Source organism: Physeter macrocephalus, chromosome 14 (assembly GCF_002837175.3).
Source record: "Physeter macrocephalus isolate SW-GA chromosome 14, ASM283717v5, whole genome shotgun sequence".
Classification (NCBI taxonomy): Eukaryota; Metazoa; Chordata; class Mammalia; order Artiodactyla; family Physeteridae; genus Physeter; species Physeter macrocephalus.
Window position 1 is genome coordinate 37,598,882 of NC_041227.1, and position 23,980 is coordinate 37,622,861.

At 41.6% G+C, this 23,980-nt stretch overlaps 1 protein-coding gene across 2 annotated transcripts in view; it reads left to right on the top strand.

Moving 5' to 3' along the window:
- The first annotated feature begins 12,183 nt into the window (after window positions 1-12,183).
- The window catches only part of ISM1 (isthmin 1), a 78,690-nt gene continuing 66,893 nt past the window's right edge, over window positions 12,184-23,980 (top strand). For both annotated transcript variants that reach the window (XM_028498972.2, XM_024123502.3), the window contains exon 1: window positions 12,184-12,353. In XM_028498972.2, coding sequence (XP_028354773.1) covers window positions 12,216-12,353 — 138 coding nt within the window. In that variant the 5' untranslated portion in view covers window positions 12,184-12,215. The remainder of the gene's footprint in view (window positions 12,354-23,980) is intronic.

Below are 23,980 nucleotides of genomic sequence, written 5' to 3' on the forward strand. Positions count from 1 at the left end.
TAGGAACAAAGCTGCTATGAATATTCCTACATATGTCTTTTTGCTGATATAAGCACTTATTTTGTTGCGTATATCTCTCTTAATGGGCATTTTAATTAAGGGGATTTTGTACAACATGTGTCCAAAACTAGAAGTTAGGCTAATTAAATTACAATATATTCAAACAAGATAATATGCTGCAGCCATTAAAAGTTTTCTTTTAGAGGATTTTTAATGACCATATGCAATATGGTTTCAATCATGTCCCCAAACTATGTAAAAATATCTAAATAGGTATGTGGGCTATGTGTATTTGTGTGTGCGTATATGTGTATGTGTTTGGTGTGTGTATATGTGTGTGTAAACAGAAAATATCTATACCAGAAGGCTAACAGTGATCATCTTTAGGTGACAGAAAGGTACATAATTTCAATTTTCCTTTTTTTAAATAATTTTCCATATTTTCAGCAGTGAAAATATATTACTTTCATAATTACAAAAATGCTTACTAAAAGAAATGATTAACAGGAAGAACAGAAATCTACTCATTAGTAAAACCTTGTACTACAAACCACATTTTTGCAATGCTCTTTTTTATGTATTACTTTTACTTAATCTAAATGATATATAAAACCTTAGCTGTTATCATACCAGCTAATGAGTCAGAATTGATGTGGTCAAGCCAGGCAGACACCCTCCTCCATGGCTCTCCCTAGACGATCCTGTGAGTCCAGATTCTCATTATTTATTATACAGCTGTATAATAACCAGGAAAAATACCCATCTTAACACTAGGAGAGAAGGAAGTGCAAGAAGAAAGGCAACATCTGAGTGCTTAATTGAGATCACAGGTTAGTAGATGAATCTCAATAAACATAGTCAATACAAAGTGCCTAGAAAATCTTAGCATGACATAACTGTGCATTATGTTACAGAAGCAAACCCTTTTATAATGACCTACAGGTTTACTATATTTTGAAATATAATCGAATATTTCCTATTATTATCCAGTTTAGAGTAAATTTTTTTAACTGCTATCTCCTGTAACTGTTGTCACACAAAACTGTTGTTTAATTCTACCTAATCTTCATAACCTCAATTAAGTCTATATTCTCCTATAATTTGCTGTAAACGGTTATCTGAAAAATTCAACCAAAGTCAAAATCAGCTTAGGAAGAATCTGAGAAACAGAAAATCCTGCAGTGCTGAACATTTCCTTTTAGGATTTATCTAGACCAGGGGTCAGCAAACTATGGCCCACAGGCCACAACAAGCCCACACTGTTTCTTTCTGTACTGTCACTGAGCTAAGAATGGTTTTCACATTTTTAAGCAGTTACATTTTAAATGGTTATAAGAGTACATACATAACGTACTTAATATTTCTTCTTTTCCCACAAAGCTGAAAATGTTTACTATCCAGCCCTTTAAATAAAAATGTTAACCCCCGCTCTATCTAACCCACCCATGACACTACAAGCTGTTGTTCACATACTGGTGAAAATGAGTGGTATTTTGGCAGAGATAATTCTCTATGGAAACAGCACCATGCATTCAACATAGCCATTTTATTTTTCTCCTAGACATACAGGAATTCTACATTTCCCAGTTCTTCTTGCAGTTAGGTGGAGCCATGTGACTGAGTTTTGGCCAGTGGCATAAGGTCTGGCCCTTAAGGCTTCCCGAGCAATCTTCCATGTATCCTTTCTCTCTTCCCTTGTCTGCTGGATAAAGCTTCTAGAAAACACATAGCCACCAAATAGAAGGAGCCTGGGCCCTTTAATCAAAGGAAGGTATTCATAGTGTTCATAGTATTGAATACCAAGGTATTCATAGTATTACAGTACAAGCAAGAAAATACATTTTTATTGTGTTAAGTCATTGAGGTTTGGGGGAGTGTTTCTTACAGCAGCCAATGTTACTTTGGCTGGTTATACCTGGCTGGTATATGTAGATTTTTTTTTTGTTTTTCAATATTGCTGGGCCTGATATCACCGTATTTACTCCCATACACACACATACAAATGTGAGAATAGTTTATCCTTCAGTCTTTGGGAGTAACCAAAACATCCCTTGAAAAGATTATCTGGCTTTCATATCCCCAACAAATAAAAGCTTTATTCCCAAATGCTACTTTTGCCGCATGGATAAAACCTAACTACAATTTGAGAACCAAATTGGACACCAGGTAAATAAAGGAAAAATCCTGATCTTTGTAAAATAACAACCGCCCCAAATTTGAGCTCCAAAAATGTGTAAACAGCTTTTCCATGCTTATTCCTCCACAGGGCCATTTCATATCTAGCTTTCATCATCCTGTTTACCAAGTGAGAATTTTCAGATTTCAGTTGAGACACATCTGGTTCACAAATGAGCCACGACATCCCCAGTCATTGTGAAATCCTGGCCACAAGCATTAGTGATGAGCTCTCGGGTTTATTAGTAAAGATGTGCGAACCAGTCGGTTGCAAAGCTGTTTTGAGTGGAGAGGCCTCTGATGTGGCTTCTTAGAGGTGCCAGCTTGATCTTTCTCTGCTGAAGAACTGCTGTCATTAAATTCACTTCTAAATGCAAATTAACCAGTTTTAGCTTTCTTGCAGCTATAACCTCACCTGGAGCTGTTGAAAAAATATTTCAACTACTCTTTAGTTGTTAAAAAAGAGTTAACGTGACCAATCTGTTGGTATTTTCTTCATTTCTTTTAAACTTCCCTGGGTATTTTTAGATTCCCTGCAATTTTTTAAAAGATGCATCATAAAGGTAAGTCATCACCGAAGTCAAGGGTGATGAATAATGAGTTTATTTCTCTTTTGCCTTGTATCAAGCCTGGCTGACTAACAAAAAGAAAAGGAGAGAGAGGGAGAGAGAGAGAGAGAGAGAAGAGAGAGAGAGAGAGAGAGATTGAAGCTAAACTATTAAGAATTAATTGATAATGACTTTTGATTAGAGCAAAAGAAAATAACTGATTCAAAAATATCTATCTCTCTATCTATATATGTATAATGGAATCACTGTGCTATACACCTGCAACTAACACAACTATAAATCAACTATATCTCAATTAAAAAAAATCCAACCTGTACCCCCTCCCCGCAAAAAAACCCAGTCACCACTACTGCATGAAGAAGTTCTTATTTTATGTAGTTTCCAAACAAGCGTCTTTATATTCCACAGAGTTTTCAAGATGTTTGATTATGACCGTTAAAGGGCATACTTTGACTAAATAAACAAATACATAAATAACTGAGTCATATAGGAAAGTCACCTTCTAATATGGTCACAAGGGGGCTGGACAAGGTTAACAAACCATTTAAAACAAAGTGGAGTCGGTTCCCGGGAAATCAGATGAACTCTCTTTCCACACAGGACAAAAATATAACACAAGTAACACACCAACAGATTCTCAGGCAGGAGCTGTTCCCATTCAATCAAGACCTCTGCATCTTGAGAGGGCTTCCCCAACAACCAGGCAATCAGGACGTGGACCCTGTGATGTGACGTACAGAGAAGAGGACACCACTGGGGCAGTATTCCTGCCCCAAGTGCAGAATCGGAAGTTAATCCTGAAGAAACAACCACACAAGTATAAACTGAAGGCCATTCTGCAAAATCAACTGACCTAGACTTTTTAAAACGTTAATGACATGGGACGTCCCTGATGGCGCAGGGCTTAAGAATCTGCCTGCCATTGCAGGGGACACGGGTTTGAGCTCTGGTCTGGGAAGATCCCACATGCCGCCGAGCAACTAAGCCCCTGTGCGCCTCAACTACTGAGGCTGCGCTCTTAGAGCCCGTGAGCCACAACTGCTGAGCGCGCGTGCCTAGGGCCTGTGCTCCTGCAACGAGAGAAGCCACCGCAATGAGAAGCCCGCGCACCGCAATGAAGAGCAGCCCCCGCTCGCCACAACTAGAGAAAGCCCGCGCGCGGCAACGAAGATCCAACACAGCCAAAAATTAATTAATTAATTAATTTTAAAAAAATGTTAATGACACAAAAGACCAAAAGAAAAAGGGGGTGGGGAGGAAATGGGGATTGTTCAAGACAGAGATAATGAGACTAAATGGAATAAGGAATTCTCACCTGAGTCCTGAATAGAAAAACATGAGCTATAAAGGCTCTTGTAGGAACAATTAGAAAATTTTGAATATGGATGTGAATTAGATAGTATAATTGTATCAATGGTAAATGTCCTGAGCATAATTACATTGCTACGATGTAGGAGAATCTCTGTTCTTAGGAGATATGCACTGAAATATTTGCGGTAAAGGGCTGTATTAAGCACCTTTGTGTGTGACAAACCACCACAAGAGCAAACATGTATTTAGTTTATTTTTCCATTTAGACTCATCTCCCCTGGGGGGTTCCTGTGATCTCTGTTGGGGTACCTTATGTGATCAGCAGCCGACCAGTTGGGTGGCTCTGCTTCTGGGACTAGGCTGGTCATTGGCTGCAGTGACTAGGACCCTGTCCCTGTCCCTCCAGCAGGCTCGTCCTGGCTTATTCACGTGGCAGAGGCAAATTCCAAGACAGATAGAGAGAGAGAGAGGAAGCCTGCAAGGCTTCTTGAGGCCTGATGGCTGAACAGACATAGCCTCACTCGTGCTGCGTTTCCTTAGTCAAAGCCAATCACAAGGCCAGCACAGCGTCAAGGGGTGGACACCTTCACAGCAGAGTGGGAAAAGCTGAGAAGTCACATTGTAAAGGGCCTGGATATGATGAAGGGAAAACTGTGGTTGTTTGTGCCATCTACCACAAGGATGGACCGATGTCCCTTCAATGTTCCTATAGGTTTGAAAGTTTTCAACATAAAAAGTTGGGGAGAGGGACAGAACATGGCACAAGAAGCCAGATACCAAGAGAATATCCTGTAAAACTAAATCTATATTAATTGTCTCAGTCAGTTCAAATGTATGGTGATGGAAGTCAGAATACTGGTAACATTTGGGCTTCTGGGGTGCTGGTATTATACTGTTTCTTGATCTGAACAGTAAAAATTCCATGGAGCTACATACACTTAGGATATGCACCCTTTTCTGTATGTATGTCATACTTTCATTTTTTAAACTTTACTTTGGAAAATAGAAAGAGCAATGGCCTTGGAGCTGGGAAACCTGATGCTGCCACCAAGTCCCTCTGCAATACTGAAAATGTCGATTTAATTCCCTGGGCCTCAGTTTCCTCATCTGTAAAACGAAGCTGGATGAACTCTGGTTGGCCCCTTCCATCCTCTAGACTCTGAGACTCAACTCTGACTGAATAGTTTGCTCTCTTTCTGCCTGGAAATTATTTGTCAGGATATATAATATATAACATCATAATTATATAAATTATATATTTTCTCCTCCAGCTATAACACGTCCCTGAGATTTTATTTTGCTTTCCAGAATTTGCACAGAAATAATTATAGCAAAGCAGAAGTATTAAAGGGGTCCCTTTTCAGCACAAATGAGAGCTACGAGGGCTAGCTATTTGCAGAAGAAGTCAGTGGACAGGCAGGACATCACGTTTCAATATCACGCTGGAAATGCAGGAAAGGACCCTGCCACATAGGGAAGAACCATCATGAACCCTTTCAAAAAGCAACCCTGTTTTGCCACCACTCCTGCCTGTGCCTGGAAGGGACAGCCCTCACCCGGGAATGCAGCTTCTCCACCTCCTAGGTCATACCCTCAGGGGAGTCATGGGTCCTTTGTACATAGGGGCTCTTATGATGAAGTGAAGAGAGACACAAGCATCCCCTTGGTTCTCATATGTTGTGTGTGTGTGCGTGTTAGAGCCTCAGAAATTGGAACGATGCTGGAGGTCCAGGTGTCCCACCAGCTTAGCTGTTGCTTTAGCGGGTAGAGTCCCCAGGAGCACCTCTGAGCCTCTAAGGGTGGTGATTTTCTCACTTGTGAGCACTGTGACCCCTGCACAGTTCAAAGGACTCTAATGGAACAACATTTTGGAGTTTTTGTTTGTGTTTCCTCTAGGGCTTAGAGTTTACCTCTTGGGCTCCTTACAGCTACATTTTTTAGCAGTTTTCTAAAAGTTGCCTCCATGGAACCAATATTTATGAAGTGATGTGACTTCAGAAGTGAATGAGACAGACCAGCTCCCTGCCTTCATGTCCTTCGTCTATTGGACAGAGAGACCTGGAACCACTCACTCAACTTGTCTTCTGTGGGAGTGATAGTGGAAGTTCACAACAGCCCTACAGAAGGCATTCTTAGCTCCAATTTACAGATGAGGAAACTGAGACTCAGAGAGCTAAAATAACTTATCTGAGACGTTACACGGCTAGTAAGTAGAATCCATTCAACCCCATTTTGCTACAATTCCTCCATGTATGGACCCTGAGATGAGGTGGTAAAGTATGCCCATCTCTTAGAACAGGTACTGGTGAACTAAGTCATGTGGTCTGTTTGTGTACACAAAGTCTTATTAAAACACAGCCACACCCACTCGTTCACACATTTTCTTTGACTGCTTTCCCACTGCAACAGCAGAGCTGAGTAGTGGCAACAGAGACCTGACAGCCCTCAAAGACAAAAATATTTGCTATCTGGCCCTCCAAAGAAAAGATCTGTCACCCCTCCTTCACAGAACGTATTAGTCAGGGCAATGTAAGCACCTGGAACACACCCTCCAATTTTAGTGGCTTAACATATTTTTCTAAAAGTTTATTTCTCCTTAAAAAAACTAAAAATAGAGTTGCCATATGATCCCGCAGTCCCATTCCTAGGCATATATCTGGAGAAAACTATAATTCGAAAGGACACATGCACCCCAATGTTCATAGCAGCACTATTCATAATAGCCAAGACATGGAAGCCACCTAAATGTCCATCAACAGATGAATGGAAAAAGAAGACGTGGTACATATATACAATGGAATACTTCTCAGCCATAAAAAAGAAAGAAATAATGCCATTTGCAGCAACATGGATAGACCTAGAGATTATCATATTTAGCAAAGTAAGTCAGAAAGAGAAAGAGAAAGACAAATACTATATTATACCACTTATATGTAGAATCTAAAATACAATACAAATGAACTTATTTACAAAACAGAAACAGACTCACAGACATAGAAAACAAACTTATGATTACCAAAGGGGAAAGCGGGTAGGGAATAGGAGTTTGGGATTAGCAGATACAAACTACTATATATAAAATAGGTGGGCTTCCCTGGTGGCGCAGTGGTTGAGAATCCGCCTGCCGATGCAGGGGACACGGGTTCGTGCCCCGGTCCGGGAGGATCCCACATGCCGCGGAGCGGCTGGGCCCGTGGGCCATGGCCGCTGAGCCCGCGCGTCCGGAGCCTGTGCTCCGCAAAGGGAGAGGCCACAACAGTGAGAGGCCCGCGTACAGCAAAAAAATAAATAAAATAGGTAACCAACAAGGTCTTACTGTATAGAAAAGGGAACTATATTCAATATCCTGTAATAAACCATAATGGAAAAGAATATGAAAAAGAATATGTATATATGTATAACTGAATCCTTTGCTGTACACCAGAAACTAACACAACATTGTAAATCAACTATACTTCAGTTTAAAAAAAAAAAAAGCGTATTTCTAATCACAAAATAGCCTTGCTAGGGTGTTCTGGGCAGAGTTGGAATGGGATGCCTGTTCCAACTGATCAGTCCTCTCAGGTCATCCCGGACAGAAACATCCAGCCGGCAGACAAGGGAAAAAAGAGAGGCTCACACACAGGAGATTTTTATGGGCTAGATATGAAAGTGGCATCCATCACTTCCACCCACATCCTATTGGCCAGAACCCAGTCACATGGCTGTATCTAACTGCAGAGGATATTGGGCAATGTAGTCTACTGTTAGGTCGAGGAAGAAGAGGAAACAGGTTTTGGTGAACACCTAGCAGCCTCCACCACAATCCCTAAATGCTAATTATTCTTACACCCAGAAAAAGTCTCTGGTTTTGACTTCATAAATCTGTTTTACACCTCACATAGAGTATGCATGTGTTTAACATTTTTTTGATTCAGTCCTTATCTTTTTGGGATACATACTGAAATATGTACCAGTGAAATGATATGATGTCATGGATGTGCTTCAAAATAAACTGAGAATAGAAAGTGAGAATACAAACGAGACAAGAATGGTCATGAGTTTTGTTGAAGCTGGGTTATTTATTATATTCTTTTTAGTTTTGTATATATTTTTTAAATTTTCCATAATAAAAAGGTTTGTTTTTAAAGAGTACACTAAAACTACTCTTTTCTGTCTTCCAACAGTTTTTAGAAAAAAATACATAGTAAAAACAATAAAATCCTGACCATAATAGACTACAAGATTCTCTTCAATGACATTTACTATAGGTACACTGGCTTATTAATTTCTCTTGCTTTACCCAACTATTCCAGTCAAATAAGCTTGTCTGCAAAAGAAATGGACCAATAATAAAAGATAACGTCTATGAGAGAATAGTATAATCAAGACAAAAGAGTTAATATTCATAGGTCAGCTACTTATAGTAGGAACAGTTTAAGAAGAGTTAATTTACTGGGTAGGGTCTGTATAAAAACCACATTTGTTACATTCATTAAATAAACATGGATTGAGCATCTACTCCATTCAAGGCACTGTGCTCGGCTCTAGAAATAAAATGATGAGGAGGCAGCTGTCCCTGTCTCGAGGATTGTACTTGTCAGGACGGGTTGAACTAGCTGCATAGCAAACATCCCCAAATCACAGTGGCCTTGAACAACAAAGCGTACTTCTCACTGTGCAAGGTTAAATGCAGGTAGCTCTCTTTTGAGCAGTAACTCAGAGACTTTGGTTCCTTCCACCTCAGAGTCCTCTGCCATGTAGAAAGCAACGAGAGAGTGTGATAGATGATCACTCGGGATGTTTTATGGCCAGACCTGAAAGTGACAGAGCTCTCCACAGTCCCACCTAGACCCATTTTCTGGAAAATGTTCTCTAGCTGTGAACACAGGAAGAAGAAAACTGGATACTGGGGTAAGGGGGATGTACTCTGGAATGTTCTACCATAAAGGTGATACAGGTTTGGTGAAAACGCAGACGTGCAAACAGACCCATTCTACTAGGGCATAGTAAGATCAATAATAAAGATATGAATAAGGTGCTGTGGGAACTCTGTAGAAGGAGGTAGGATTTTAAAAACTTGCATCAGCTCTTGGTATGATTTCCTAAATGCGCTTGAAACTTAATTTGCTTGGGCTACTAAATTTGTAATTCTTTTTTCCCAAAAATTACAATCCAGTTTTCCCTAACTCCTCAAAAGCAGAGCACTGCTGGTAGCCTTGTTTGGCAATGGTAGTCACAGAGCATGGAGGTTTATCGATACTAGTTATGTGTACTGACTAGAACATAAACTCACCTGGAACTTGGATCTCACAGCATTTAAGAATTTTAATAGGATTCATTCATACATTTGTTCAACATTTTATAAAGACTTCTGTCCCCGAAATTCAATTTACAATTTTTACAACGTTTTACAAAGACTTTGATCTCCAACCCTCCTTTTATAAATTTACAAGAATTTACACTTACTGCAAGGATTTCTTTCCAAGGTTTTTTTAAAAGTTATTTTCCCTTGGGATAGAAAAATGTTAATTTTAGATGAGAGTAGAGGTCGTTGAGGCTCACATGTGGGGACTGTGTGTGATGGAAATGCCGGATAACAGCAGCAGCGCCTGGATTCTAATTTAGACCAGCCTGCCTCAAGCAATAGGAAAGTCATTTGTCCCTATGTGCCCACATCACAGTCTGGCACAACTGGGGGTTAGAGCCAGCATTAAACTCTCGCTGCATACAGTATTCTAGTTTGCCATCTTAATTTATATATTCCACCCATGTGCTGATTATCCTGCACTCCCCCACCCTTTTCCAAGTGATTCTACTTAGAAAACACGCAGGAGGAACCTTGTGGGATCGCAAAACCGCTGCGATCTCCTCTTTGATCTGCCATCTGAACCAGGGACCGAGTATTGTTCCAAATTCTTCCCCAGCGCTGCAGTTGACAATTATTGGCATCTTAGAGCCTGGCGATTGCAGTAAGATGCCTGACAGGACCGGCTGCCTAAACATTTAAAGCACTCACTCCCTTCAAACATCTCCCCCTTCCCAACGTCCCCTACAAAAAAAAATACTGAAAAGTAAAGAAATCGAATGCTTTAAAAAGCTGCCAATTTCTTAATAAGATGCTAGGGTTGGTTGGGATTTTAAAGATGCTCACAACGCATCTCTAGAGCAGCAACTCGCCCTCTTGCCCCTGACACAAATAAAACCAACCAGCATACCATACCTTAACCACCGCCACGGCGACCCGAGGAACTTTCGGAATGATGAAAGTGTATTTTTGTCTTAATCTGGGTAAGACTTGGATGAGGTGCCTTGCGTAAAGACGTGAACTCGGAAGGTAGTTGACTTAAGAATCTTACTTCAGTTTGTAGGGATGGGGGCGGGGGGAGGGGGCATGCCGGAGAGAAAGGTTTGTTTATTTATTTAATTTCAGTCCCCAAGGCAGAATGGAGAGGATCCATTCCGGGGACACTGGAATCCAGAATGCGAGATGGGCTTGGAAATTTGCAAAATTTGTGAATGCCTAGGCTGAAGGCTCCGATCACGGGGAGGAAAGGACTGGGCGGGCACAGGGGAGGAGGGAAGGAGGAAACCAAGGGGGAGGCGGAGGAAGAGCAGTATAAAAGGCCCCAGCCAGCGCGAGCGCCAGCCACTCCGAGCCGCCTGGAGAAGGCGGGAGCCCGAGCAGGACGCGCCGGTGCCGCTACGGTGATCTGAGCCCGGCACCGGACCCGGTTCTCTCTTGCATCCGAGGCGAGGACCCCTTGCCCTCTGCTCGACCCTCGAGCCCTTCCACTCGCCGGCTGCCCCCTGCAAGGCATGAGCTGCGCGCGGGAGCCCGAGGCTTCAGCGCGGTCATGAGGCGCTGGCCCGGGAGCGGCGGCTGTGCGACGGCAGCCCCCAGGTCCCCTCCGGGCGCGGCGCCTCCGGGATGAGCCCCCCGACACGCGACTGCCTGAGCTGAGATTTACCCCCAGTGCCCCACTCCGTTCTGCGCGCCTGAGCCCGCGGGCACTCGGCCCCTGCAGCTTCCCGCCGAGACACCTGCGCCCTGGACCAGACGGACGCCCAGCGAATCGGACTCGCCTGCCTTCCCAGCCTCTACCCCGCGCCGCGGGCGCCTGAGCAGAGGTGCTCAGAGAGCGGGCGGCCCACCGTGCGGGAGCGAGTGTCAAGACCTTTCTGGAACGAAACTCTATCCTCCCCCTCATACATACGCACGCCAGCTTGAGGGAGGGGCGCACAGTCGCAGACTGACACCTGGCTGGTCCGCCACCCTCTCCGTCTCCAACACCACAACTCCCAACTCCACCTTGTCAATAAAGGTTTCTAAACTCGCCCAGGCACCCCCACCCACCCACAGCCCCGAGGCGCAGTGCGCACAGGGCTCGGCCCTTGCCGCCCACAGCGACCTCGGCAGCGGTGGCGCACAGCCCGGCAGGCGGACGCGGACTCCGGAGGGGCGCGCAGGTCACCTCTAGACAGTGACAGCCCCCGGGGCCCGGGGCCCCCATCCGGAGCCGGCTCACCCTAGGACTCGGCGGCGGGGCGGCGCGGCCCGCGGCCCGAAGGAGCGCAGGGAGGAGGGGAGGTGGTTCGTCGGGTGAGTGGCTCCGGGCGGCAAGGGCGGGGGAGCCCAGCGTGGAGGTAACTCTGGGCCGCCACTGAAGCCCTCCTCCTCCTCCTTCTCCTCCTCCTCCTTCTCCTCCTCCTCCTCCTCCCCGCGCTCCTCTGGCGGCCGCTCCCGCTCCAGCTGCGGCGCCGCGGCCACATCTGGGGCGCCCATGTGCTCTCGGGGGCTCGGCTGCGCCCGCCCCGCCGTCGCCCCCGCTGCCCCCTGCCCGCAGGGTGGTCCCCGGCCCGGCCCGGGCCCCTGGCGGCCCGCCGTCCCCACCGCCGCCGCCGCCGCCGCCGGGGAGCGCCGGGGTTTGCTCCGCAGCCAGCTTGGACGCCCCCGGCCCCGCCGTGGCTCCGCCGTGGTGCGGCGGCGGCGGCGGCTCCTGCTCCCCCGGCCCGGCGCGCCCCGCCGCGCCCAGGGCCAGCCCCGCGGGCTCGGGGAGCGGGGCCCCGGCGGGGGCCGAGGCGGGAGCCGCGCCGCCGGACTCCCGGGCTCCGACTCCTCCTCCCCCGCCGCCGCCGCCGCCCGCCGCGCCGGGTCCTAAAGCCGCGCGCCTCAGGAGGATGGTACGCCTGGCGGCCGAGCTGCTGCTGCTGCTGGGGCTGCTGCTGCTCACGCTGCACATCACGGTGCTGCGCGGTTCGGGAGCCGCCGACGGGCCGGACGCGGCCGCGGCCAACGCCAGCCGGACGCAGCTGCAGGTGAGTGCGCTGCCGGAGAGGGGCGCGCGTGGCAGCGGGGACCCGGGTGGCGGGGAGCTGACCTAGCTAGCACCTGATGGTAGCGAGGAGGCGGGTCCCCGCCCCACCAAAGAGCATCTGTTTTGGCAGCAGTTTTGCCGGGGCCACCGATCTCCGGCTGAGGCGGAGCGGGGTTCGTGCCTGGAGGCTGGACCGCTTTCGAGGTCTGGCAGGCACGCTCCTCCAGGTCGTCTGTCACCAGGTACCTGAGGGTGCTAGCTTGAGATGGGCGGAGGAAGTGTGGAGTATGTCTGTGTTTGCTTTGGGGTGCTGCCACTCTTTGGTTACCCTTTAGAGACTGAGTAACGTTACTCTGGGGGGAGCGGGGAGCGGAAAGAGACTTTAGGATAAATCCCCAAACTGGGTTTGGAAGGAAGAACCCCAGTGAATCTGCCCCCTCAGAAAGCTACGCAAAGGTCAGGAAATAATTTCCCCGAAGAGAATGGCCAGACATCCCCTGTTTGCCCACGTGGTCCCCATGCCTCCCTTATACCTCCCCAGCCGGGCGGAGGGCCTGGAGTCAAGCCTCCGGTTGTACTTTGGCCCGGCGTTACCTGGGGCTTTTAAACTTACAGCAAAGACTTCTTCCAGCGTTCTGCCCCTGTTGAAGGTATCCTTAGGAATGGAATTCTAATGATCTGTGCAGCTCCAAGGCAGGGGAGGGGGTCACAACTGGGGAGCGGGTAGTGGGCGTCAGACACAAGAGGAATTCTCTGGTTTCCAAATAAAGGATTGTCCAGGTAGGGATTTCCTGCCGCTGTCTTGGGAAGAAGCGCCTTTCCTTGGCTCTATCAGACGTGTGAGACAACTGTCAACTTGGGGCATGGGTAGAAGTCAGCAGGGATTTTCCCAGGAAGCAGCGGGAATTCTCTCCTAAAATCTCCTCCTCAAACCAGCCCCTCTAAAACTCTTTATGTCGAGATAAGCATTATTCATTGTTCCCAAAGGACTTTAAGACCACTGCCCCTATTAGTTCATTTCTCACATCTTTATATAATTTGTTGCCTGAAAACTCTACTGTTGTAGAGAGAAGGAATTCACTTAAACACTTCCACAGTGCTTACCATGTGCTAGTTTTAAGTGCTTTACAGAACTTAACCGATTTAATGATGTACTATGCTGTTAATATCCTCCCCTGATAGATGCAAAAACTGAGGTACAGAGGTTAAGAAACTTGCAAAGTTTACACATTCCAAACTCTTGATTAGTTACTCCATGTTTTCTCTCGGCCAGGATGTTATAGACTAAAGCAAGGTGATCCTTACACACAAATGCAAAACCAGGAATGAAAAAGTATGCACCCCAGAGCCTAAAGTTCTTTTAAATTGGGAACATTTCTGAAAATGTCCTAACTTTATGAGGCCCTCTTCTCTTCTCCTGTGGGCAAACAGGTACAGTGACAGCCTGACGGGATTCCTTTGGGGAAATTGAAGACACCCCATTCTGTAGATGGTGGTACACCGACCCACTCTAACACTGTAAGAACAATTCCTGATATCTTCGAGATATCTGGAAGTCACATTTTATACATGATGATTTCTTTCCTCGTGGACTCATGAAAAGCTGTAAAAATGATGTTCTATGGAAAAGTAAATTTGGCAGATTCCTTTATGAGGTGTTTGCTATCATTAGAATAACCTAGGCTTGGCCTTTTCCGTTTGACTGGTAAGGTGATGAGAGAAGCAGCTGGTGGAAGTGGCAACTGCAAAGGGGAAGTGGATTAAATTCTCAAAAGAGCCTGTGGCTGAAGAACTGTCCCAAGAGGGCAGAAGAAATGGGGGATTTAGAAAGAGTAATGCTCCTAGGAGTATCTTGGGTCCCAAGTAGCTGCTAATCCATCAGCTTTCAGCTTGTTTTGTAATCGTGTTTGGTTATTCTGTCCACTCAATGAACTTATTCAGGCAGAATGATGAGTTTAACAGTTTAGTTCATAATTTTACTCTCTTTTGTAATTTGTTATTTTAAAAGTTTTATATTCTTCCTGACTAAAGTTATTTCTTTGGCCCTCTGACTCTCCAAAGGTATTATGATTCAAATGGAGAGAATATATTCCTCAAGTGAGGAGGTCTGCAAAAGACATTCATTAGTTTATGGTTTTCAGGGCCCAGGATGTGAATTAGCTAGTAGCAGGTGTATTTGAAAACAAAACTGTGGGTGCCATATTTTTTCTGTTTACGGTCATGTTTAACCTATCTTTTTTTTTTTTTTCCGCTTCATTGGGTCTTTTTTGCGGTGCACAGGCTTCTCATTGTGGTGGCTTCTCTTGTTGTGGAGCATGGACTCTAGGCGCATGGGCTTCAGCAGTTGCACGGGCTCAGTAGTTGTGGCCCGCAGGCTTGAGAGCACAGACTCAGTAGTTGTGGCACCCGGGCTTAGTTGCTCCGCGACATGTGGGATTTTCCCAGAGCAGGGATTGAACCCGTGTCTCCTGCATTGGAAGGTGGATTCTTAACCACTGCGCCACCAGGGGAGTCATAACCTATCTTAACTAACTACATTTCAACTTAAGTTTGCTGCCTCTGGGATATCTTAAGCTTCTAAAATCATTCTTTGTAACCAGAAATTTCGTCAATCCTTATATTACATTATTTGTGTTGTTATCTCTGCTTAAAATATTCTGAAATATGAGTCAGAAATACACAATGGTAGCTTTATTTTCCCAAATTGTAGTATATTTGGGAACATATAAAAGAGATGCACCTTTATTAGTGATCTGGCATATCAAGGGCACCCAATAAAATAGTAAGAATAACAATAGTAGCTAAGATTTGTCAAGTGCCTTTTATGTGTCAGACACTGTTCTTAGCACTTTTCATATATTTTCTTTTTAAATCCTCACAAAAATCTTGTGAATTAGACATTATCGTTATCCCTGTTTCAAATGAAAAAACTGAGGTTGGGTAACTTGCCCACAGTTGCAGAGCCAGAAGCTGCTTAATTTGTTGTTGTTATTTTATAAGTGTAAAAATCTTTGAAGAATATTTGTATTCCAAGTTCTTGAGAAAGTCATCCTGCTGGCTACAAAAGAGAAAAAGTCTTTTAACAGTTTACATTTTCTTTCTTTTTTTTTTTTTTCAGGGCTTAGGTTTCTTGGGGTTTTTTTAATTTATTTATTTATTTATTTATTTATTTATTTTTATTTTTGGCTGTATTGGGTCTTCGTTTCTGTACTCGGGCTTTCTCTAGTTGCGGCAAGCGGAGGCTTCTCATTTGCAGTGGCTTCTCTTGTTGTGGCGCACGAGCTCTAGGTGAGCGGGCTTTAGTAGTTGTGGCTCGCAGGCTCAAGAGCTCAGGCTCAGTAGTTGTGGCGCCCGGGCTTAGTTGCTGGGTGGCATGTGCGATCTTCCCGGACCAGAGCTCAAACCCGTGTCCCCTGTGTTGGCAGGTGGATTCTAACCACTGCACCAACAGGGAAGTCCCTAACAATTTACATTTTCAAACACATCTTGACAGGCTTATTGTGTCAAATATGAATGTATCTATCTATCTATCTAAATTATATACACATACATAAACACACATATATAAACATCATCTATCATGATTTTTTTGGTAGTTTCAACATAGTAGGAGATATGTTTTTTGACTCTGTAAGTGACTGTCCCTGTACTGTTAGGTATGCTGTTATGAGGTGGTAGTAAAATGCTTTGAACACACTATTTCTATTGGTTATGTGGCTCATAAGAATAATAAATAATGATGTTAGTCTTTGTACTGTTTTCAGTATTTTAAAACATCTAATAAGAAATTTTACAGTGGTCTGCAACAGCTGTATAAAAATGCACAGAAAAATCAACTTTTTTCACTTTTGAATGAAATCTTATCTTCTCTGGTGTCATGTTGATCAGATACTCAGCTTAGTTCTTTCATATGTCTTTAATTGATAATAGTAAGAAAACAATTATATATAATAAAAAAGCAGTCTGGAAGACAGACTATCCCAAAATATAGAACCACAGGCAATGATAAGAATAATGATAATGATAATAATAGTATATCTTTTACTTGAAATTCAAATGAGTCTCTCTCTACTAAATCTCAGTCAGATTCAGAAGCATGAATTTCTACAGATTTTACATAGTAAAGCTAGAATTCATTAAAACAATGAGATTTAAGGAAGTGTTAGAAATCATCACATTGATCATTTTTACAGTAGCATTAAAGCAAACCAAACTCTGAAATGTAACTAAATGTCTTTGTTCTCTAATTCCTAACTACCATCTTTATCAGTACATTCCTCCTTCATCCCTCTACTTGCCTTCAACAAAACTGCTTAGCATCTTGTACTCATTGCTTCAGACTCACGAGTTGATCTGAGCTCTTGATAGCAGTAAAAGCAAAAGCAACATTTATCTGTACTTAATGCTACTGAGTTTCCTTACAATGACCCTATGAGATAGATAGTATTTATATACCCATTTCACAGATGATGAAATTGAAACCTGGAGAGATTTGAGTAACTTGCCCAAGGCCACACAACCATGGTTGGCAGGGCCAAGATTCAGACCCAGGGAGGCTGGAATTCTTGTTCCAGTTCATCAACAAGATGCCTCCAGCTCTGATACAAGTCAACAGCCATTGTGTTTCTCGTTTCATGACTTGCCTTGCCCATTTTCCAGGCAGGCTGTCTGCTTTTACCTCAGGTATTCTTTATAAATTATGAATAACTGTCCCACTTAGCTATTGCTATATAACAAACCATCCCAAAACACAGTGGCTTAAAACAATCACATTTCGTTTACTCATGACTTTGTGTGTCAGCAGTTTACTCTGGGCCCAGCTGGGTGGTTCGTATGCTGATCTTGCTTAGGATTATTCATGTGGCTATAGCTTTCTGTTGGCTTGATGTGGGCTAGATGGTCTAAAAGGACCTCACTCCAGATACTATAAAACTCTTAGAGGAAAACATAGGCAGAACACTCCATGACATAAATCACAGCAAGATCCTTTTTGAACCACCTCCTAGAGAAATGGAAATAAAAACAAAAATACACAAATGGGACCTAATGAAACTTCAAAGCTTTTGCACAGCAAAGGAAACTATAAACAAGGCAAAAAAACAACCTTCAGAATGGGAGAAAATATTTGCAAATGAAGCAACTGACAAAGGATTAATTGATACAGCCACTATGGAGAACAGTATGGAGGTTCCTTAAAAAACTAAAAATAGAACTACCATATGACCCAGCAATCCCACTACTGGGCATATACCCTGAGAAAACCATAATTCAAAAAGAGTCATGTACCACGATGTTCATCGAAGCTCTATTTACAATAGCCAGGACATGGAAGCAACCTAAGTGTCCATCAACAGATAAATGGATAAAGAAGATGTGGCACATATATACTATGGAATATTACTCAGCCATAAAAAGGAATGAACTTGAGTTATTTGTAGTAAAGTGGATGGACCTAGAGTCTGTCCTACAGAGTGGAGTAAGTCAGAAAGAGAAAAACAAATACCATATGCTAACACACATATATGGATCTAAAAAAAAAAATGGTTCTGACAAACCTAGGGGCAGGACAGGAATAAAGACGCAGACGTAGAGAATGCACTTGAGGACACAGGGAGGGGGAAGGGTAAGCTGGGATGAAGTGAGAGAGTAGCATTGACAAATATACACTACCAAATGTAAAATAGATAGCTAGTGGGAAGCAGCCACATAGCACAGGGAGATCAGCTCCGTGCTTTGTGACCACCTAGAGGGGTGGGATAGGGAGGGGAGAGGGAGATGCAAGAGGAGGAGATATGAGGATATATGTATATGTATAGCTGGTTCACTTCGTTAGAAAGCAGAAACTAACACACCATTGTAAAGCAATTATACTCCAATAAAGATGTTAAAAAAAATAAAATTAAAATTAAAAATAAAATAAAAGGGCCTCACTCATATGTGTGATGGTTGGTGCTGGCTGTCACCTATGCTCTCTCTTCATCCTCAAGGAAGTTATTCCACATGTCTTCACATGGTGGACTCAGAGCAGCAAGAGAGTAAAGCCGAAATTGCAAGGCCTCTTGATGAACTTGTATAACTTCAGCCACATTCTATTGGCCAAACATATCACTTGGTCAGCTCAGATTCTAGGGGACCAGAAATAGACTCCTTTTGATGGGAGGACCAGCAAAATAACATTGCAAAAGAGTGTGTATTCAAGGATGGGAGGAGTCATTGTGGCTGTCTTTGCAAAATAGCTACCATACTGACCTTTTATATCATATACTTTGCAAATGTTGAACCAATCTTTCACTCATTTTTTAACATTATTGATGCTGCTTTTGGCCATGCCCAAACTTTCCACTCTAAATATAATCAAATCTGAATCATTTCCATTATGACTTTTTGTTTTCTTGCCTTACTTGAGAAAGGGTTGCTCAAATTAGGATTGTCAAAATCTTTAAATATATTTTGTTCTAACAGTTTTACAGTGTTTTTGTTGTTGTTGTTGTTTAGAACTACAATCTACTTTGAAGTTATTTGTGGGTTTTAGGTTTAAGATAAAGATATAACTTTGGTTTTTGTCCAGGTGAGTAGCCACTTCTCCTATCATATTTGGTAAATACTCCATTCTATATTTGTTGGTACAAAATACCAGTTTTATCACATATTAAAATTTTCACATATATGTTAGTCTATTTCTTGACCTTCATTTTTCTATTCATGTACAAACACCACACTCTTTTATTTCATGTAGCTTCACAGTATTTTTTAATAGGGCAAATGCCCTGTCATTAACATTCTTTTTCTTAGAAATTTTTATAAAATGTTTTCTTTCAAACAGACTTTAGAATTATTTTGTTTAAAAATTCATTGAGCTTTTAATAGGAATTGCTATATATATTGGGGGGGTATGTTTAGAAGAACTGAGAATTTTGTAATATTTAATCCTCTCATTAAGGACATGGTTAAGGTATCTATTTCTTGAGTAAAGTTTTAGAATTTTCTTCATCTTTTCACATTTCTTTTGACAAGCTGTTTTCTAGGTTTGATTGCTATTGTGAATTTTCTGTTATATTCTCCAATTTGTTAGTACCGGAGTCCAGGAAAGCCATACTTAGCAATATATGCTTACATTTTTCTTGGTGTGTACACGAGAGCTAACAGTATCCATTTCAGTAGTGATATCATTATAGTTCCATGGCATTAATTGAAAACCCTTCTTTTTCCACTTTTGCACTTTAAATAATAAGAATTATCTGTTTCTTATAAGGTTGTTAGAATTCACTCATTTTAGCTGTCTTGGGCTTGGTGCCTCTTTGGTTGAGATCTCTGATTAATGTTCCATGTTATTCCATGTTCAATAGCCTATTCAGATACTATAACTTTTCTCTAGTCATTTTTGATAATTTATATCTTCTCAGAAAATCATACATTTTACTGGATTTTTACTTTATCAGTGTAAAGTTTGTATGTAATACAAGCATATTTTGAAACTATTTCATGACTGCATATTGTTTATGATGTACAGTCTTAAATCTCTTTATAAGACCTGTCAGATCAAGATGGTTAATTATATTATGAAAACCCTTCAAATCTTGATTTATTTATTGCTTACTTAATCTGCTGATGTCTCAAAAAATTTAATTGCATTCTGACACTACCATTGTGGATTTGTTTGTTTCTCCTTATTAGCCCCTTAATTTTCGCTTTACTTGTTTAGAATCCATGGTGTTAGGGCGTAAAATGTCTTTTTTTGATGGTTATATTTTTATCAAGGTGAAATTCCTTTATATATATCTTTTTATTGACATTTGTCTCAAACACTTTTTTTTGTTTGATAGTAATTTTGCATCTCCTGCTTATTTTTTTTCTCTTGCCATTAATTATGTGTCTTTTTCCAACCTTTATTTTCAGCTTTTCTCTGCCTTTTTTGTTTGAATATCTCTCTTATTAATAACCAATAGCCAAATTTTCTTTTGCCATGTAATAGGTCAATTAATATAACCCATTTATATTTATTGTGATTACTAGTAGATTTGAAGGTGTATTTTCGATTTTATTTGGTGTTTTTAAATTTCCAATTTTCTTCATTTTGCCTCCCACCTTCCAATTTATTATCTCTCACTTTGGCAAGAGAGTTAGCCCATGTCTAAATTTCCTCATCTGTAAAACAGGTATACAAAGACTATTTCCCAGTGTTGTTGTAAGGATTAAAACACTGAATGCATGTAAGTGCTCTGTTAGAACTTGGCACTTAAACATTTAATAAGTAATTAAATATTATTTACTTTGCTCATTACCCCTCAAGTTTGGAAATTGTTCTATTTCTCTAACTCTTAACATTTTAACACAGATTTGAACTTACACTTTTCTATCAATGCTGAGAGTCAGTCAGTATTTATAACCTAAACCTCCCCAAAACAAGATTCTAACATGCTTTTTTTTTCTCTTGTCTCTCTCTCTCAAATTTTAATCACATTATCTGAACATTTAGCGCTAGATCATTCCTTCTTCTTTGTTTCTTTTTTTCTTCCTTTTTTCTTTCATTCTTTTTCATTATATCTATCTTAGGAACAATTTCTTAGCAGTAGTATATTCTCCCAATAATTATTTAGACTTAACTATAAGATTTATTTATTTATTTATTTTTTTTTTTTTTTTTTTTTTTTTTTATCTGCTGCTGCTTCTGGAATCTCATATTCTCATCTTTTATTTTGCTGGAATACATTCTCAAAAAGTTCTCTCAGAAAGGTTTTATCAAAGGATAAACTGTCTGAGATCCTAAATTTTTAAGCACATCTTTATTTGCTTCTCACATTTAAATGCTAATTTGGCAGTTGGCTATGTTCTATCTTGTTTCCCCTTAGAATTTTGAAGATATAATGCATTTTTTTTTTACACTGTCTCATGTTTCAGTGAAAAGTCTGATGCTATTTCTTTGCAGGTGATTTTTTTTTAAGTGGAAGACTTTAGGATGTTTCTCTTCATTCACAATGTTCAGAAATTTTATCTGTTTGTGTTTAGATTTAAGGCTTTAGTTGTTAGTCCTGTTCAGCACTTGGTGGACCCTTTCAATCTGAATCCTCAAGGTTGTCTTCAACTTAAGAATATTTCTTCAGTAATTTCTTTGCTTATTTCCAATATCCTTGTCCTCTCCTTCTGAAACTCCTATTAGACTTTGAAACTAATATTGGGATTTCAAGATCTATCAGTCTTCCATGTCTCAATTTTTTTCTCTTGTAGTTTTATCTCTTTGCATTTTTCTAATGTGTTTTGTGTCTTAGCTTAATCTTCCAGCTTTTGCCACCCTAGTGCTAGCTTTTTCACTCTTTATCAGTTTCCTGTCCTCATCCTTTTCACCCAACTTCTATAGCTTCTTCTCTTTTCTTCCCTTCTTTCCTCTTCCCTCACCCCTCCCCCTCCTCTCCTCCTCTTCTTTTTTCTCTCTTTACATTTTTAAAAGTTTTTAAATTATGAATAATTTACAAACAATAAAATGAATGCATCTTAAAGATTCAGTTCCAGTTTTTCACAATTATATATACCTATGTAGCACCATCAAAATTAGAATATAGAACATCTCTATCATCCCAGAAAGTCTTCTAGTGCACCTTTGTATGCAATTTACTCCTCTCACAGGCAACCAGTCTCTGATTCCTATTACCATGGATTAGTTTGCCTCTTTCAAATATTCATGTAGATGTGTGCATTTGTGTGTGTGTATATATGTGTGTGTCTGGGCTTCTTTTTCTTAATGTAGTATTTTTGACATTCATTCACATTGCTGTGTACATCAGCAGATTTCTCTTCTGGTATTCCATTGTATGAGTATGCCACAATTATTTATCCATTTATTTAACCATTTCCCCATTGATGGACATTTGAGTTGTTTCTAATGGTTTGGATATTATAAATAAGATCATGTTAACTTTCTTGTACAAGCCTTTCTGTGGACATAGGTTTTTATTTCTTGTGAGTAAATACCTGCTAGTGAAACTGACACAGGCTCAGTTCTTTATATTATTATGGGAATTCCTCTAAAGAAACTCATTTTTTGGTGATCTTTCTCTCACTTTCTCAGCTCTGTAATGTTTCACTTTCAATTGGTTACCGTTGGTTTCACATCTACCAGAAATCATTCCTTCTTCTGTAGATGTTCCCCTCTCAGCTTTCCACTTCTGTTGGGGATTTATTTTCATATTTCATCTCCTTTTTCAGTAGAATTTGGAGAAGGAAAAGAAGTAAACAAAAATGCTTAGTCTGCCACCTTGAACAGAAACACTATAATTTTATTACTTCCTTTAATTTTCCTGTATACAAACCAGAAGAAATTTCTATTATTTGTGCAGCTGCTTCATTCATTCTTTTCCAGCCATGTTCTAAAAGGCATTGATTTCTGAGGCTTGGGGACACCCTCAGAAGTCATGAGAACTATCCATTCCATAAAGAAGAATCTATTGTGGTTTTAAAGCCTCCAAAGGAAAGAATCCCACTTGTATTGATTTGGCCAAAAAGTTCATTCGGGTTTTCGGAAAAACCCGAGCAAACTTTTTGGCCAACTCAGTACCTGTACAAGTACTTTTTAACAACCTTCAATGACAAAACGTTTTTTTCTCTGATGTGTCCTTTAAATCTTTTATGATACATCTTAATTTCATGTTTGCTTTTTTTCTTCCCACTATTCATTCACTTTTCAAGAAACATCTCATGCAGGACTTGAAGATTATTATTTAATAGTTCCTCTGTCTTCCCCAGATTTGATTATCTCAGTTTTTTAATTTGTCTTCACTGATCTTATTTTACAACTTTTTAATGGTTTCTGTGGTCCTCTTATTCTCTCTCATCTGAGAACATCTTTCTTCTGCAATCCTTGGCTCAAGATTTTATGATTTATAAAGAAAAGGATGGTGATGAAGCCCCTTTCTTCAGTGACAGCTAAGGGTGTCCCTCTGTCTATACTCATCCCCCAAAAGACAGAAGATTATTTAGGGGGTGGGAATGGGGTTGTCCATTTAATTCCTGGGATTGTATGCAATGAAGTTAAAGAAATAGCAAGGGAGTGTGTTACTGAAAAAGTCTCATTTTGCATTTTATTTAAACTTTATCTGTACTCCTCTTCCATAAGAACTTCATAAGAAGCCCTGAACATAGAAGATATAAAGCTTAATTTCTTTCTTTCTGTGGTGTATCAGTGCAAAAGTTGGATGGGGCACAATGCTAATAAAATGAAGTCAACATGCTAGTGCCCAGTGTTCCCCTTGGGACTAAGCACTCATGGCCCACTCTAGTCACTGACTTGATAACATAAACTTATGGCTCTTTAACTTCCCTACCCTCTTTCCCTTTCTCCTACCAGAGCTTCCTGGGGGCATCTCCCAAGTATACCACTTCCTCTTTGTCCCAGGGTTTGCTTCTGGGAGAACCCAAACTAAACAAAGCACTACTCAAACATTTGCCATGGGGACATGGCCATTCCTCTAGGTAGTGATGACATAGGAAAGGTACAGGGTGGAGTTTCCATGAGGCACCTGCTGCTTCTTGTCGCTGTTAGCAAAGCTGAAGTCTGTTAGCCTCAGAAAGGGATGTGCTGCAGCAGCAACAGAATCAGCTTATGCCATCTTCTTCTCCCAGAGCAGCTGGGAAGAG